Source organism: Genypterus blacodes, unplaced genomic scaffold (assembly GCF_046128005.1).
Source record: "Genypterus blacodes isolate CSIRO-AG114 ecotype Tasmania unplaced genomic scaffold, CSIRO-AGI_Gbla_v1 ptg000071l_1, whole genome shotgun sequence".
NCBI classification, from domain to species: Eukaryota; Metazoa; Chordata; class Actinopteri; order Ophidiiformes; family Ophidiidae; genus Genypterus; species Genypterus blacodes.
The window spans coordinates 113,512-131,349 of record NW_027466881.1 but is presented as its reverse complement, the minus strand read 5'-3'; the positions used below and the strand labels follow the sequence as shown (position 1 = coordinate 131,349).

General features: G+C 50.0%; 2 protein-coding genes across 2 annotated transcripts; one reads left to right on the top strand and one right to left on the bottom strand.

Moving 5' to 3' along the window:
* The first annotated feature begins 8,829 nt into the window (after positions 1 to 8,829).
* On the top strand, positions 8,830 to 15,810 carry znf839 (zinc finger protein 839). Its single transcript, XM_076157028.1, has 10 exons — positions 8,830 to 9,830; positions 10,230 to 11,273; positions 11,359 to 11,490; positions 11,659 to 11,772; positions 12,012 to 12,104; positions 13,204 to 13,353; positions 13,811 to 13,915; positions 14,059 to 14,146; positions 14,679 to 14,805; positions 14,894 to 15,810. The coding sequence occupies exons 1-10, from the start codon at positions 9,111 to 9,113 to the stop codon at positions 15,300 to 15,302; spliced, it is 2,982 nt and encodes a 993-aa protein (XP_076013143.1). The 5' UTR covers positions 8,830 to 9,110; the 3' UTR covers positions 15,303 to 15,810.
* Positions 15,811 to 15,932: 122 nt separating this feature from the next.
* Positions 15,933 to 17,615, bottom strand: cinp (cyclin dependent kinase 2 interacting protein). Its single transcript, XM_076157027.1, has 5 exons — positions 17,502 to 17,615; positions 16,915 to 17,083; positions 16,725 to 16,839; positions 16,501 to 16,630; positions 15,933 to 16,423 (listed from the first exon to the last, which is right to left on the bottom strand). The coding sequence occupies exons 1-5, from the start codon at positions 17,518 to 17,520 to the stop codon at positions 16,221 to 16,223; spliced, it is 636 nt and encodes a 211-aa protein (XP_076013142.1). The 5' UTR covers positions 17,521 to 17,615; the 3' UTR covers positions 15,933 to 16,220.
* Positions 17,616 to 17,838: the final 223 nt, after the last annotated feature.

Genomic DNA, 17,838 nt, shown 5'->3' with positions numbered 1-17,838 from the left:
GGACAGTAAATACCCCCTTCCAATCCAAAAAACGTGTTACCGTACTGCATCCCCTCAGCTTCAGTGGTAAAGATGCAGCTCACAGTCCTTCAGTTTGAGTTGATAGACTGACTGGATCAGGTCTTTTCTTCAGTGTATAAGATTCAGAACACTTTACCAAAATGAACAAAACCCGGTGTTATGTGATAAGGAACAAACCTGTATGAAAACTAAAGTGTGAGCTGAACTAGAAAAGGTTTGTTCAGCCATCTGAGGAGGAACGTAGCACAGAGCCACACCAGCTATGCAAACACCACAGATCTGCTTTGATCTGAGGGAGAAACATTACACATCTTTTTTTTTGATCAATCAATGTTTCTAAGCCTAAATCATTCAAGATCTAGTAGCAACACTGTGTGTAGAAGCAGGAACTAGAAAGTAAACCTCCACCAAGGCCAAACCTTTAACAACCAAAACCTGCATTTCTGTCTACATTTAAACTTTGTTATCTGACCTCTTGACCTAGAAAACCTCCCATAACAACTTCAATGATCTCTCTCTTTATAAGTTTGGGGGATATAAATCAATAATCAATCCAGTGATCAGTTCTGGATGCAGATCCATTCTGCCTGTTTCCTTCACTGAATCATCTCAGCTCCATGATGCTGCTGGTTGATGTTTGTAGCTCTGCTAGACACTCGGCTCTGCCTGGAGACACAGAGCTCCTATCTGAAGAGGACTGAGGGACCACCAGATCCAGATCCTACTGACCCGGGATCCTACTGATCCAGGTCCTACTGATCCAGATCCTGCTGATCCACATCCTGCTGAACCAGGTCCTACTGATCCAGATCCTGCTACCATCAATTGGTAACTTAGTGTTAACATAGGACAGGCACTCTGAGTGGTTGTCTATGGACTAAAGTTAATGTTTAAAATGTGAATCTCTAAATCTATGGTGCAGATCCTCCTAAATATCCATGTTAATGTTCCTTGGCTCACCCCTGAAACATGAACCATGACAGAACCATGAGGTTGTTGGTGGAGGTAGATCTTCAGACCCTTGAAGGAAGCTGCTGCCTCCTCACACAGATGTTTGTAGTTGCAAAAGCAAATTGAGTAATAAATGTAAATTTCTGGAGCATTTCCAGCAAAATGAGAAAACAGCAGACTGCATTTTGATATTGTGACTTCAATGAATGCATTTGTTCTTATACAGGATATAAGCCTAATGAATTAATGTAACAAACTAAATATGCATAACATTTACCGCAGAGGTCATTAACAGCACCATTTGTTCCTGACAGTGTGACGCTTCTAAATGTTCATTATGTTAAAGAAAGTCTCTGTAACTGTGGCTGAACAGCGCCCTCTGTGGCTCCAGGCACTAATGTTACCATAATGGCACATTCATTCAGTCTCCCTGCGGTAACCAAAATGCCCGCAATGACATCATCACATAGCATTTTTGGCGTCTTTTGACTTGTTTAGCTAGCCGACAGTGCAGAGAAAGAGCACGAGCTGACAGGTCAGGAACTATCATGTCACTCTCTCAAGGTACTTCCTCTACGCTTCTATTCAACAACGTGACCACTTCTTGTTTAAAACCTTTGAAAGACTAAAACTAACAACAATGCGCGTCAACAGCAATGAAAGTGGTTGGTTTGCTGTCTAACTCAGCCTAGCTTCCTTTAGCACTGAAACATTGATGGAGGCACGACAGCTTTATCTTCTTGCTTCTCCTTAGTGAAAGAATGTGCCATTAGTTCAGTCAGAAATTAAACAGACTCACTTAAACTTGCTTCTGGATTTTGCACGTTTTGGGGCTGTGTTGGGTTCACACAGACGTCCTCTGCCTGCCTATGGTAGATATACAGTAGTTTCTATGGGGCCTTCAGTTCCTCTGCATCTAACATTCTTCTGTCTTGGCTTCAGATGAATTATATTTGTATCTATGTTTTAAAAAACCCACTTTATATCACTTTTCATGTCTGGCTGTGTGTAACAGGACTCCCAGGTTTAGTGTGCCCACGTGTCGCTGCATTATGTTGCCTACACTCTGTAAGAAGCTGTAAAGATATTAAATTCAGCTTTACAAGCTCAACCACATGATGAGCAGGTGATCTGCTGTACAGCTCTGTATTACCAGGCAGCATTATGATGTGTTACATTAACTCAAGCCATAATTATACACATGAATCATCTGCATACTGTGTCTTTCTCTCTAAGTGTTGCTCATATTGTATCGTGTATTAATAACTCAAAACACTGTGAGAAAATAAAGCAGTGCCTGGAAAAATCCATGTGGAGTTTGAGTCTTCCATGTTGCTGTACTGTCAAACATACGTCACACAACAACATACATGTGCAGATCCATGTGCAGCCTCAGTCACAGCATCATGTCAAGTTTGTCATCTTCACCTGGTTCTCTTGGTGTTCCACAGGGATCAATTCTTGGTCCCCTGGTGTTTGTTTGTCTCTACCCAGGCTGTCTGCTTCACTCAGATCAAAGTGTTTACATATTGATTATGATCAGAACAGATTAGAGGTCCTTCTTACAACATTTAAACTCCCTGCTGTGAAGCAATTTAAAATCAATATGTCATTTCTGATCAGCTGCACTCACATGATGGCACTGGACCAGGAAACAGAATATGTGAAGTTAATATAAAGCAGAATATAAATCTGTCAGGCTAAAGCAGCAGAGTGATGTCATGATGATCATACATGATGCATCAATGCAAACTAATCAATAAGAGGTTCTAATAAGAGAGATAAGCAATAAGAGGGAACTTATTTCAATAAGATGTGAAGATGTTTGAAACAACAAGACTTCCTATAAAGTGAGGACCAAATGAGGCACAGGGTGTGTGTGCAGACACTGGAGTCTTCAGCTGCAGCTGATCTGGCTGTAATACATGTGATCAGCGTCACGTCCCTCTGCCTCTGCCTCACCAATTATCAGAGTAAAACAGCGAGCGGGCGGCCGAGACGTGATTATAACCTGCCAGGGCGCAGGAACTCCTCTAGGCTTCCAGAGGAGGGACCAGCAGGATCAGAGCAGAAACACTGTGTTCACATGTCGAGTCCATCAAGCAACAAAGGCTGTGAAATCACCAACACACACCTGTGTGTTTACAAAATGCTCCAATCCAACATCCATCAGATCAAAATGATTTTTTGTTTTCAAACAAACTTTTTTTTTCATCTTTTTATGTAATGGGACCTGACAGGGTTAATGAGGGACATGATGGCACAGATCCTCATCCAGGGTTAGACATGAGGCTGTAAAAGAGCAAACATAAGCCTAGCATCAAGAAGAAGAAGAAGAAGAAGAAGAAATAGAAGAAGAAATAGAAGAAGAAGAAGAAGATTGTGTGTATGATGTGGACATCTAACATTACAAACCCCTGATTCCTGATCCTCCTGGTTCTTCTCACTCTCTTCTTCAGTAGCTGGACCCAGTTGTTGGATATTGGTGGGAGTTGGAACAAGATGGAGAATGTGTGAGCTTTAATAAATAATAACACTAATCTTAGCAACGTATGTTATTGAAGATTTCAGCAGAAGTCTCAATGTTCCATCCTGGTGTGAGTGTGTGTGTGTGTGTGTGTGTGTGTGTGTATTTCGGTGAAACGCCTCATAAACAATGTATGACACACACACGCACTGTATGTGACAGTGAAGTGCTCTTTGCTGTTAAGAGCTCGCAGCAGACAGTCCATCATCAGTGTCTCCATGGTGACAGAGTGGAGCGGGGCTGAACGCTGCCCCCTGCTGGCCTATGGCTTCCTCACAGCACACAGCTGCTGCTGGTGTTCAGGTTAATAAGGACATGATTCATTATCTCACACACACACACACACACACACACACACACACACACACACACACACACACGCACACACACTCACTCACACACTCACACACACCTGCACCTGCTTGATGACTTATTAATGACATATGGGTCTTTATTTAAAGAAAAAGTGGCTCAAACGTTATGGAGGCTATTAGCTCTGAGAATCATAAATAACCACTGGGCACGTTGCCCCAGTGCATTATGGGAGTGACGGCAGACGGATAAGTAACTTCAGGCGCAAACTAAGAATTAAATGTGACTTTCTTCATCTCCACAGAAGCAGCTGTTACCCAGCAACCATCACATGAAATCAAAACCAGCATGCTGAGCAAAGTGTCCGAGATGTTCCTCTGCTGGCCTCCTTCTCCAGCTGCTCCTGGAGCATCCTCTGTCCTTCATGATCCCTCCAGAGGGTTCTGGGTTTATCCTGTGGAGCTCCTCAGCTCCCTCAGATGTTCTCCTCACACTGACGGCCTACAGAGGAGACTTCTGCTCTCTGTTTGTTTGCTCTTCATCACCTGTCAGTCACGTACCTGTCATCAAACCGACACGTTTGTCTTCATCCATCTATTGGATGGATGAAGACATCCATCTATTTGTCTTCATCGACTGTGAGTGAGTCCATCTATTTAAACAACGTCACCATGGAAACCTTCCCCCCGATGCTCGCACTCTCAGCACTTTTCTTCTACTTGAGGGTTTGTGGATCTGAGCAGCGAGTGTGGGCGTGGTCAGCAGAGTGCCTTGTCCAAAGGCAATGGCAGGATTGAACCTAACAGAAAAACATGTTCCTCATGTGGTTTTCTTGCTCCGCCCACATACATTTCTGACCAATGAGCACACAGAGTCCTCAGCTTAGTTCTTTTGGATGAAGCCAAACTGAAGCAGGTGATGACATCATGCATCAGTTTCATCCTCAAATGCCACTTCATGTTTCATTCTTACATTATTTCTTCAGCTTCACTGGCCAATCAGCGCCTCAGCAGCCCAGTTTCCATGGCAGCAGACGAGCTGCACAGACCATGAATAGCACACGCGTGTCAGTCTGCACTCTGAGTGAATCACACACAGGGTGAAGTGAGGGGACGACTGACTGACTGACTGACTGACTGACTGACTGACTGACTGACTGAGTGATTGATCCACATGCACACCAGGTCGTCATACATGTCAGTGGTTCAAAGACAGAATAAACGGTCCGAGCTCTGTGACTGAAGATTACATGACCATTTAACCATGTTTTACTAAAGAACACGTCTGTTCAATCCTCATATACGCCACAATAACACATCAACACAGCGAACCTTTGCTCCTCAGGAAGAGCATTAAGCTGGTCTGACGCTGGTCTGACGCTGGTCTGACGCTGGTCTGACGCTGGTCTGAAGCTGGTCTGAAGAAGGTCTGACGCTGGTCTGACGCTGGTCTGAAGAAGGTCTGACGCTGGTCTGAAGCTGGTCTGAAGCTGGTCTGAAGAAGGTCTGAAGCTGGTCTGAAGCTGGTCTGAAGCTGGTCTGAAGCTGGTCTGAAGCTGGTCTGACGCTGGTCTGACGCTGGTCTGACGCTGGTCTGAAGCTGGTCTGAAGCTGGTCTGAAGAAGGTCTGAAGCTGGTCTGAAGCTGGTCTGAAGCTGGTCTGACGCTGGTCTGACGCTGTTCTGACGCTGGTCTGAAGAAGGTCTGACGCTGGTCTGACGCTGGTCTGAAGCTGGTCTGACGCTGGTCTGACTCTGGGCCGTCTTTTGGATCCCTGGGTCCTGACAGCAGCAGAAACAGCTGTTGGGTTCCTCACTCCTGGCGATACCCTTGAGCAAGGCACTTAAATACAAAGGGATTCCTCCGCTCCTGACAGCATCATAACAAACTGACGCTCGGCTAACACGTCGGACTGCCAGTTGCCATGGTGACAGTGCCTACACTCTGCCAGGGGGATGTCCAAACCCCCATCCAACGGAAATCCTAATCAACAACCTGAGAGCAATCAGTGTCCACACGGCGCCCCCTCCTGACAGTCTGACTCACTGCAGAGACACAGGGAGGAGTCACTAAGGGTCAGGGGTCACGTGGTGAGAGGTCAGGTCAGCGTCTGCATACTTACACCGTACTTTAATAATCTCCAAGGGGCAATTATTTTAAGAAAAGATGCAAAGATCAAAGGCTGTAAGGTAAAGAGGGTATGATCTGATCACTGGAGTGAAAACACACGCTCACACACGCACACACACGCACACACACACGCTCACGCACGCACGCACGCACGCACACACGCACACACACACACACACACACACACACACACACACACACACACACACACACACACACTTGTACAACACGTGTTGAGCACAGGTCTGTACCGCCTCGGACCACCAGGAGGCTCCATCACGCTGTGAATCTTTTTATACAGCGTGGAAACGAAAGAGAACAAAATATCGAGGAGAAACAAAGAATTCATATATAAAACCTTTCTCACATTCAAATATGCTTCATTGTGATGGGAAACAGGTTTTCAGTGCCAGACAATGGGAATAAAAAACAATAAAATACGTGAGTTTAAGATAAACTCGAATAAAGAAATGAGTCAACACGCTGTGATTCAAATCAAATACAAAAAGTTCAAAATATAAAGACAAGTATTTGAGATAGTTTGATAGAATTTGATGATTGATGATTTGATGAACTCTTTAGATTTGATCAAGCAGATGTTTGTTCTTCAGAGCGCCGAGCTGTCAGTGAGATCGCCCGGCAACAAGCTGCGCCACCTGTCGGAGCGTGCTGGTAAACACGAGCTCATTCAGTTCATCCTGTCGTTCTGTAGCAAGAACCAAACATGACAAGAGAACCACAGGAAGCGGAAACACGGCGACTGAGCTGGAACGAAATCAAGGAAAATGGATCACCCAAATCCAAACAGAGGGAGAGGGGGGGGGAGGAGAGAGAGAGAGAGAGAGAGAGATAGAGAGAGAGAGAGAGAGAGAGAGAGCGAGAGCGAGAGAGACAGAGAGAGAGAGAGAGAGAGAGAGAGAGAGAGAGAGAGAGAGAGAGAGCGAGAGCGAGAGAGACAGAGAGAGAGAGAGAGAGAGAGAGAGAGAGAGAGAGAGAGAGAGAGAGAGCGAGAGCGAGAGAGACAGAGAGAGAGAGAGAGAGAGATAGAGACAGAGAGAGAGAGAGAGAGAGAGAGCGAGAGAGAGAGAGAGATTCCAGCTTGCCTTGAATTCAGTCCGGGATTTCTGTGGTGCGACGTTAGAGGGACTCGAAGGACTCTTCCGGCCTGCGTTCCCATGATGCCCCTCTGTTACTGAGGGTCGCCGAATGAACGATTGTTGTGTAGAACACTTAGGTAACGTTGTTCTTTCCTTCATGCTGGTACAAATCAAACCCGCGTGTCTGTAATTCTTGCAGAATGTGTTCTGTGTGAAGCGCGGGACTTTTCCGACCTGCATCTGACAACAAAATGTCTCCTTCGGATTTTCTCGAATAAAACCGTCAAAGTTCGGCCTGTGTGTGAGTGGAGGTCGGAAAAGTCCTCCGAGAAGCTCATTTAAAATATTCCCTCTTGACTTCCTGCCGTTTTATTTGCATAGTTTGTGTTTTCACATCTGGAATTTATAAGAGCCATTAACCCATAGATGTGCTTATGCTTATAATATACACAAATATATCCTATATAAACATATATATATATATATATATATATGTTTATGTATACAGAGAGAGAGAGAGGGAGAGTGGGAGAGAGAGGGGGGGAGAGAGGGAGAGAGACATCAATGAAATGAACTTCCTTGTAAACACACTGAGCCATCAGATTTGTCATATTCAGCATTTATGTCATTGAAGTCATCAACACATCAGCACATGTAACATCAGCACATGTAACACGTATGTACTGTACGTAGTAAATGTCAAGCTGACTGTTTTACATTTGTATCATGACAACATTGCCAGATGAACTTGGTGTAACCCTAAACATTCATCCAGATGTTGAGGAGTGTGACCCATCTCAGTGTGTGAGGATGGACTACCCAGACAGGAGGTCCATGGACCTGAGGGGGGCCCTCATAGACCCTCACACTGTAGGGACCTCTCTGTGTGGCTATGTGAGCAGTGAGTCAGCGGTCCACAGAGTCCTCCTCTTACACAAACGCCTCACTGCAGCTTCCTTCTCTGTCCGGGATTCATCCTCCCTTCAGTTCGACCCCAACCAGGCTGACAAAAACAAAACCAACTTCAGCCTCAGGTCCGTCTTCTTCTCCAAGTCCAACAGTCCGTCCATCTGTGACGACGGCGTCCCTTTTATATTTGGTGGGAAGAAGATTCTGGAGTGCCAGTTTGGACCTAGAAGAGAGCACAGCAAGAAGGGTAAGAACCTGGACCGGGCTGCAGCACCGGACCGGGCCGCAGCACCGGACTGGGCCGCAGCACCGCCCCACACCCAGGACCGGATCCACACCGCAGACACCACCAAGACAGGATGTGAGGCAAAGATCAGCATTAAACAAATCTGCAGGTTCCCTGAGTACGCTGTGACCTCCACCAAGAACACAGCCAGGGAGCAGGTGAGGGCCAAGGAACGCCTCCTCCAAGCCCTGAAAGCCTCCAAGCAGCTCACTGTGGAGAACAGGTTCTTCATGGAGCTTCCTCTAGGAGCGGCCCACAGGAAACACAAAGTGAGTACAACACCACTCTGTGTGTGTGTGTGTGTGTGGGGGGGGGGATGTGTTGACTTCATAATCACTTATATGAACATGAGGTCAAACTAAAACAATGTCAGAGGTAAAGATGTGGAAGATGGAAGAGAAGAAGGAGAGCAACTCTGCATTTCTTCTTCTTCTGTCATTTTCTTCTCTTCTTCTTCTTTTCTTCTTCCCCGTTTCCCTTCTTGTCTTTTTCCCTTCTCTTCTTCTGTAATTTTCTTCTTCTCTTCTCCTCTTCTTCCCCTCTTACGCAGCGAGGACCCGCGGAAGGGATGTGGTGGGCGGGGCTTATTTACGCACGCGCGCTGTCTACAGGCCGGAAAAGTCCTTGGAGCTCCTCCCCTGCAGAAGTCCATGCTAGGTTGCTAAGCTAGCTCCAAGCTGCCGTCGCAAACGCGTCGTTTCCCAGCCGGAGCTTCTGTCGCTCTCGCTAATGTTCCCTTAAATCCCCGCGGTGCGTTCTTCACACGCACGTCCGAACATAACGGCGATTTACCGGTCAAATCTAACGACGGTCTGATTCCTTTGATCCACCGCCTGCAGCCATCCTGAGCTAAGCTAACCGTTAGCTTCACCGTGAAAATGGCGGACAGCGAGGAGGAGAGCGCTCTGTCGGGAACAAACACAGCGACTAACCCGAACTTTCTGTGCCCCGACCCTCAGCCCGACGGGGACGCGTTTGTACCGGAGCCCGCCGGTCACAGCAGCCAGCCCGGGGACTTCCTGCAGAGCTGCGTGGAGGAGCAGAGCGCCTTGATGGTCCCGGAGCTCGGCGGGCTGGGGGCAGATCTGGTCAACACCACCATTATTTACGTGCAGCCGGACGGCAGCCTGGTCGAGGGCTCCGGGTTGTCGGCCGAGGAGCAGCAGGCTCTGCTGGAGCAGCTCACCAAGCAGCAGATAGTCCAGGTGTCTGATACCGAGGCCGCCCAGCTGCTCCAGCAGAGCCAGATCGTCAAAACCATCTCGGCCCCCAGCACGGCCCTGGCCCCCAACCAGCTGCAGCAGGTCATAGATCAGGTTACCAAGTCCCAGCAGCAGGCCCAGGTCTTCCCGCAGACTTTAAAACCGCAGGTCCAGTTTCTTCAGCAAAGTCCAAAGCAGCAGCAGGTCCAGCTGGTCCAGGTCCCTCAGCAGAACCTGAAAGCAGCAGAGGCCCCTGGGCTGTTTATGGGGAACAGCAGCTCTTCTGAACTTCCTGCTGGGTCCAGATCCCGGAACAACGCCTCCCTGCAGCTGAAGAACGTGGCCCAGCATGTGGCCATGCAGACTGGAGGCTCGGTCCAGGTGGTCCAGAAGAAGGTGAGGTGCTGTCAGAATCCTGCAGAACAAACAGAGACATCATGACACAATGTGGAGATGGGTTAGGAATCCATTTACTTAGTATCTAACACACACTCACACACACTCACACACACCAACACACTGTGACACAGTGTAACACACACTAACACACTGTGACACAGTGTAACACACACTAACACAGTGTAACACACTGTGACGCACACTAACACACTGTTAATGAGATAGAATCTGTGCAGATATTTGCCTGTGTGTGTGTGTGTCTGTGAGTGTTCCCTCTAGCTAGTCCACTGGACCTTGTTCTGGTCCGGTTCTGGTCCCTGTGTTCTGAGCTGGTTTGTGTTTAGAGCAGCTGTTATAACTTTGATTTGAATTGACCTGGTGGTTCTTACACTCCAGTCAGAACCGGTCCGGATCCAGATCCAGGTTCCACCCAAACAGGAAGTGAAGAGCCTGGACGCTGCAGTAACCATCCCCAGACAGAAGAGCGTGACTGTCAATCAACCACAGGTGAAGTTGTCGGCCAATGGGAGTGCGAGCAGTGCTCAGATCATCCACATCCAGCCTGTGATTGGTCAGCAGGGCCAACAGTTCTTCCTTCAGCAGAACCCAGGGGACCCGCCCATCCAGCTGCTGCTGCAGAGCCCCGCCCCTGTGGTGGGATCCCTGCTCCCGTTGGTCCAGAAGCTGACGGGCCAGTCCGTGGCAGTCGGAGCCGGTTCCATTCTGAAGAAACCGGCCAGCGCGCCTGTCCAGGTCCAGACCCCGGCTGTGGTCAAGATCCCGTCCAGCTCTGCGGTCAAAGCGAACAGCGTTTCACTCATCAAGACGCCCGCTAACGGCACCGCATCTGTGACCGCCAAGGCCCCCGCTGCCGTCTCAGCCGTCCCAGTTCAGACCGCGACCCCCAATGTGCAGAATGCCGGGGCCCCGCCCGCTGTGGTGAAGGACAGAGGGAGAGAGAAGAAGAAAGGAAAATCCAGAGAAAAGAAGGTGGTGAAGGTCCAGACTAGGTCAGGACGCGTCTCCCGACCTCCCAAGTACAAAGCCAAAGACTACAAGTTCATCAAAAATGAGGACCTCGCCGAGAGCCACCAGTCCGACTCGGATGACTATTCAGACATGAGCGTGGAGGAGGAGGACGGAGAAGGAGGCAGGAAAGAGGGCTCCTCCTCTTCCTCCGGCATCACGGATCACAAGTCACGTAAATTCCGCTGTCAGAGTTGCGATAAAGCCTACATCGGCCACGGCGGCCTCAATCGACACTACAGGCTCAACCCCACGCACGGAGAGCCGGACACGCCCGTCTCTACGCCCGTCTCTACGCCCGTCTCTACGCCCCACCCACAAAGCCACAACAACCAATCACAGGAGCTGGAAACGGCAGGAGGCACAGAAGAAGAAGAAGAAGAGGAGGGGGAGGAGCAGAAACCTGCAGCCAGAGTAAGATTGTGATCAACCTGATGTGTGACGCCTGATCAATAACCATCATCAGTCTGTAAGTGGATGTGTTTCTGCCTGTTCTCAGGTGGAGGGGGGGCCAGCAGCAGCTGTTGGGCTCAGGGGCCTTCATCACAGGGGCCCAGGGAGGCCTCGGGGTAGAGGGAGGGGCAGGGGGAGGGGCAGGGGGCGGGGCAGAGCTCCTGGACCGCCTCCCAAAGTGAGTGGACTTCATTCTGGTTTACACTCATGACTGAACATTAAGCAGATAGGAACTCTTCAGTGATGAAGGAGTGAGACAGACGTTCACTCCTCACTCAGGCGTCCAGCTGCTGGGCGCTCCTTGTTGTTGTTAATTTGCTTTGATCTGATTGGTTGTTGTTGTCAGGCGGCAGTCGGACTGGTCAGCCGTCGAGGCCGCCGAGGTCGACCTCCAAAGCTGGGCGGAGTCACGCTGACAGCAGAGCAGCAGGCAGAGAGGAGGAGAGACAGACTGCAGGAGGTGAACACAAACTAATCAATCATCTTAGGCTCCAGTTCTGTGTTATTGTAAGGTGTCTCACACACACACACACACACACACACACACACACACACACACACACACACAGCTAGAGACGCGAGGAGGAAATGAACTCTTTAGGTAACGCAGAAGAAGAAGCTGAGCTGTGGTCTGAATGTTAATAAAGCTATGACCCTGCACTGCTGATGACGACATCATGTGGTGCTTCCTGTTTGCAGCTGGTGGAGCAGTGTGAGGATGAGGAGCTGATGGATGTTGTTCTTCCTCGCCTCACCAAAGTCATGAGTCTGTGGGAGCTGCTGCTGGCCAAGGTACACACACACACACACACACACACACACACACACACACACACACACACACACACACACACACACTGACCCTAACTCTCACACACTCACACTCACACACACACACACTGACCCTAACTCTCACACACACACACACACACACACACACACACACACACACACACACACACACACACTGACCCTAACTCTCACACACTCACGCTCACACACACACACACTGACCCTAACTCTCACACACACACACACACACACACACACACACACACACACACACACACACACACTGACCCTAACTCTCACACACACACACACACACACACACACACACACACACACACACACACACACACACACACACACACACACACACACTGACCCTAACTCTCACACACTCACACACACACACACTGACCCTAACTCTCACACACACACACACACACACACACACACACACACACACACACACACACACACACACACACACACACACACTGACCCTAACTCTCACACACTCACACACACACACACACACACTGACCCTAACTCTCACACACACACACACACACACACACACACACACACACACACACACACACACTGACCCTAACTCTCACACACTCACACACAAACACACACACACACACACACACACACACACTGACCCTAACTCTCACACACTCACACTCACACACACACACACTGACCCTAACTCTCTCACACACACACACACACACACACACACACACACACACACACACACACACACACACACACACACACACACACACACTCTGACCCTAACTCTCACACACTCACACTCACACACACACACACACACACACACACACACACACACTGACCCTAACTCTCTCACTCACACACACACACACACACACACACACACACACACACTGACCCTTACTCTCACACACACACACACACACACACACACACACACTGACCCTAACTCTCTCACTCACACACACACACACACACACACACACACACACACACACACACACACACACACACACACACACACTGACCCTCACACACACTCACTCACTCTCTGGCTCTGCTGTGTGTGTGTGTGTGTCAGGTGGAGCGCAGTGACGTTCCTGCCAGGACTCGTTTCCCTGATGTTTACCATGAGTTTGAGTCTCTGCAGGCTCAGGTCAGACAGGAAGCTCAGGATTACATCATCAGCCCACAGGGCGGAGCCACGCCACTGGAGGTCCGAAACATCGAGGTAACCCACTCCTCTGTCCTCCTCCCTCCTCCCCCCTCCTCCCCTGTCCTCCTCTGTCCTCCTCCCTCCTCTACTGTCCTCCTCTGTCCTCCTCCCTCCTTTACTGTCCTCCCCTGTCCTCCTCCCCTGTCCTCGTCTGTCCTCGTCTGTCCTCCTCTGTCCCCCTCCCCTTTCCTCCTCCCTCCTCTACTGTCCTCCTCTTTCCTCCTCTGTCCTCCTCCGTCCTCCTCCCTCCTCTACTGTCCTCCTCCCTCCTCCCCTGTCCTCCTCCCCTGTCCTCCTCCCCTGTCCTCCTCCCTCTTCTGTCCTCCTCCCCTGTCCTCCTCTGTCCTCGTCTGTCCTTCTCTGTCCTCTGTTCTCCTCTGTCCTCCTCCCTCCTGTACTGTCCTCCTCCCTCCTCCCCTGTCCTCCTGCCTCCTCCTCCTCCCTCCTCTCTTGATGTGTTGTGTGTCTCCAGGTTGCCAGGTCCCTTGGGATCCTTGATGAGGTGAATAAGATGAAGGTCGTCCCTGGAGCGTCTCACAGCTCCTCTGTGTCCAACAAGAACCTTCGTTACATGGAGGTAAAGTGACCTCAGTGACCTCTGACCTCAGCCTCCTTGGTCTGAACAGCTGGAGAATCTGGAAGCTGTTTTAACTTCACTGTGATTGATTGATTGATTGATTGATTGGTTGGTTGGTTGGTTGATGTATATCTGTTTCCCAGAATTCAAAGATGCTGCCGCCGTCCAAGAGATTCAAAATGGAGAACAGCGTTCCTGTTCACCACAACGGAACAGAGACACAGAGGAAAGGTACCACCGTCTGTCTGTCCTCCTTCAGCTGTCTGTCCTCTTCTAGCTGTCTGTCCTCCATCAGCTGTCTGTCCTCCTTCAGCTGTCTGTCCTCCTTCAGCTGTCTCCCTCACACTCCCACACACTCCCTCACACTCCCTCACACTCCCTCACACTCCCACACACTCCCTCACACTCCCTCACACTCCCTCACACTCCCTCACACTCCCTCACACTCCCACACACTCCCACACACTCCCTCACACTCCCACACACTCCCTCACACTCCCTCACACTCCCTCACACTCCCACACACTCCCTCACACTCCCACACACTCCCTCACACTCCCACACACTCCCTCACACTCCCTCACACTCCCACACACTCCCTCACACTCCAGATGTTTCCTGTCTTGTTAGTGGGCGTGTACGCAGTCGGCTCGGCCCCTTCTGATTGGCGGGCGTGGCTGTCGGGTCAGAGGCGCTGCATTGATTCTGATTGGTCCTCATCATGTCTGTGCCTCTGTTTTCTCCCTTTGATCTTTCTCCACAGATGTGGGGAGCACCGTGACCCCTGTGACCCCTGTGACCTCCAGTCTGAAGTCTTGCCTGGTCTCTGTGTCTCCTCTGGTCATTCCGTCTGTACCGAAGCCATCCGCCCCCTCCTCACTGTCGTCCAGGTAACCGTGCCCCTTCACCTCCTCCGTCACACTGATCTGATCGGTTGTTCTGGTGACCTCATCAATTTTTCTTCTTCTGCTCCCTCAGTTCCTCTGGCCCCGCCTTCTCGTCTGACACGCCCATGGAGGTGACGGCACCCGCCGCTGGAGACCTGGACGTCAAGGACCCCGACCCCCCCTCCAGTGAGCCGGATCAGTCTCTGAACTCTGGCCCTGATCCGACCTCCGACAGCCAGACTCCTCAGTCCAGCTGTGCCCCACATGTGAGTGACCCTGGCCTGCCTGAGGCCAAGGAGCTCCAGGAGGGCCAGGAGATCTACATCCAGACCGAAGGCCTGACCGTACAGCTGGCCGAGCCCGGGTCGGACCGCGTCGTGATCGTCAACGGGCCGGACGGAACCACCATGCACATCCAGACCCCAGAGGGCGTCCCCCTGGAGGCGGTCCAGGCTCTGCTGGGCATCGAGGCTTCAGAAGGGGCCAAGGCTCCTCAGTAAAGGATCCTGTAGATCTCCCAGCATGCAACACCTGCAGGGGGCGTAGATTTGGCCCCATCACAAACTTAACCTGAAATGTACCGAGCATGTCCCGGCTCTCCAGAGGATGAACCCTTTTGGCCCTGTGACCTTTCTTTTAATGCCACCCTCAAGACCGTGGGTGTAGAAACACAACAGGACTTCAGACTGAGACACCGAGGATCAGCGGCTGGCAGATCTGCGGGTTCGGCTAACATCACATCCAGTCTGACCTCTGGGTCGGGGCCGAGCCTGACCTCTGGGTTAGTCGGTCTGAGCCGGTGGTTGTGTGTGTGTGTGTTCTTCATTAAATCAAAGCCGTGTTTGATGTTGCTAACGGAAACATGATGACATGAGGATTTTCAGGATGACCAACGTTTGTACAGAGCCTACAAAGGTCAGCCAGCGTTACCCCTCTGGGCCCCTTAGTCAGTTTTATATCCTGTTCAGTCGTTGGCTGAGGAGTGCTGATGTCACTGAAGCTTCCTGTTGGTTTTTAAAAAATCTGGAATGTTCTCTGTAAATGTGTAAAGTTCCTTTGTGTGTTTTGATATTTGATACAAACGTCTTAGTTCTTACAGTTTGTTTATATGTAGATAAAGAAGATAAACAAAAAGTTGCACTATTTTATTACTTTTTATAAAAGTTCCAGCGTAACATTTTCCAACAAACAAACAAACCATGTGGAGGAAGTAGAATTAATTATGTTAATTGTGCTGAATGTCTGAAAACATTTCACCTTCATCTTCCTCCAATAAACTGATGGAACCAAAAGTCTTCATCATTTCACACTACAGTAAATCAGTCAGCATGTGGCTCCGCCCCTGCGGGTCAGGCTCCACCCACATAGTATATTTGAGCTGGGGGAAAGGTTCTTGTGATTTGTCAGACGGGCCGGCGTCAGGCGGGCCGGTGTCCGGTCTCCAGCAGGAGCGCCTCCAGCCTCAGCCTGGCCTGCTGGGGGATGAAGGGCTGCTGTAGCCAGCAGGACAGGTACACCATACAAAGGTCAGAGGTCGCAGTGTGTGCCAACTCCTGCAGGATGGTCTGCTTCAGCCTGAGTTCCTCCCTGTATGTGTCCAGGAGGTAACAGGAAGTCTCCTCTGCAAGAAGACAACATTTAAACCTAGAGGGGCCTTGGTTCAGTGTTACTAAGGTTACTGTGGCTTTGTGTTCTCACCAAACTGCCGGGTCGTCCAGCTGTGGAACAGAGGAAACTTCCTCCTCTCAGTGTGGAACTGAAACTCCTCCAGCTCATGGACGCCACGCTGTGATGTCATCAGACGCTCCATTTTCCTCACCACGCCAACCTGAGAACGCCACCGACACCAACAAGCACGGCAGTGTGACACGGGGCAATAATGTGGGAATGGTGAGAAAACGCAGGAAGTGCAGCCGACTCACCATCCTGTCCACAACATCCTGCAGTCTGTGACATTCATCCTGCAGCTCTGGACTGTGACATGGAGCTGCAGCGCCACCTGTCTGCAGATACACAGAGGCTGCCAGCTGCTGGTTGCTATGGGACAGGCAGTGTTAGATGGTCGCTCTGTCATGGTCAGGTGGTCGCTCTGTCAGGGTCAGGTGGTCTTACCGTTCCTGTCGCAGGTTTACGATCTTCGTGGCAGCGCTGAAGCCTTCGCTGTTGATCTTGTCCCAGCGAATGATCAGGTTGTGCCAGTCGGCGGCATTGTCTTTGATCTTCCGGGTACTTCCTGTGACAGCAGAGGACTTCCTGTTTGCTGATGCCACTGTGGTTTCACCTGGGGGGGTTATTATATTAAACAAAAGGCTGGGTGGTGACTAAACACTGATCTATAGCTGATGCAGATCCATTCAGCCTGTTTGTCCTTCACTGAATCAGCTCATCTCAGCTTCATGATGCTGCTAGTTGATGTTTGTAGCTCAGTGTGGGTCTCTGGGTTTGTAGACCTGTGAAACACAACTGACCTTTGACCTTTCAAATGACTCAGAGCACACAAGGGACTCGACCTATGCTCCATTTATCTACAAGAATAAATAATAAAACACGACGCTTCATATCTGAGCTGTGATTGATATTCTATTTATGTTTTATTATTATTCATCTTCTTGTGCTGAGCTCAAACTCGTCTCCCTCACAGCTGTCAATCATTCACACGCAGAGATCGGTTATCGATCGTCTGATCAGATCTGACTCACCTTCCATCTGATCAATCATCCGGACTCATGCGGTCGCTTCTCGTTTGCGGCTTCAGCTTCGTCTTCTTCTTTTTTTTTTTTTTACCATTTCTTCTTCTGCTTTCTGGTGTTTGTCAGATCAGCTGTTTGGAGCATTAGCGCCCCCGTCAGGACTGTGGAGGTGCCGCCTGTGTGTGTGTGTGTGTGTGTGTGAGCGTGTGTGAGCGTGTGTGAGCGTGCGCGTACGTGCGTGCGTGTGTGTGTGCGCGCGCGTGTGTGTGCGTGGGTTATTGTGTGCTTGATGTCAATCCTCAATTCTTTGCTCGCCTCTATGATGAAGTAGCTGCTTGCCTGCCTG

What these genes read in the sequence shown, in the direction of transcription:
- znf839 (XM_076157028.1), top strand. Translation starts at nt 9,111, where the DNA reads ATGGCGGACAGCGAGGAGGAGAGCGCTCTGTCGGGAACAAACACAGCG. An exon ending in CTCCTGGACCGCCTCCCAAA is followed by an intron (nt 11,491 to 11,658) that starts GTGAGTGGACTT and finishes TGTTGTTGTCAG; the next exon opens with GCGGCAGTCGGACTGGTCAG. An exon ending in GGGAGCTGCTGCTGGCCAAG is followed by an intron (nt 12,105 to 13,203) that starts GTACACACACAC and finishes TGTGTGTGTCAG; the next exon opens with GTGGAGCGCAGTGACGTTCC.
- cinp (XM_076157027.1), bottom strand. An exon ending in AGGATGTTGTGGACAGGATG is followed by an intron (nt 16,631 to 16,724) that starts GTGAGTCGGCTG and finishes TGGCGTTCTCAG; the next exon opens with GTTGGCGTGGTGAGGAAAAT. An exon ending in CTGGACGACCCGGCAGTTTG is followed by an intron (nt 16,424 to 16,500) that starts GTGAGAACACAA and finishes GTCTTCTTGCAG; the next exon opens with AGGAGACTTCCTGTTACCTC.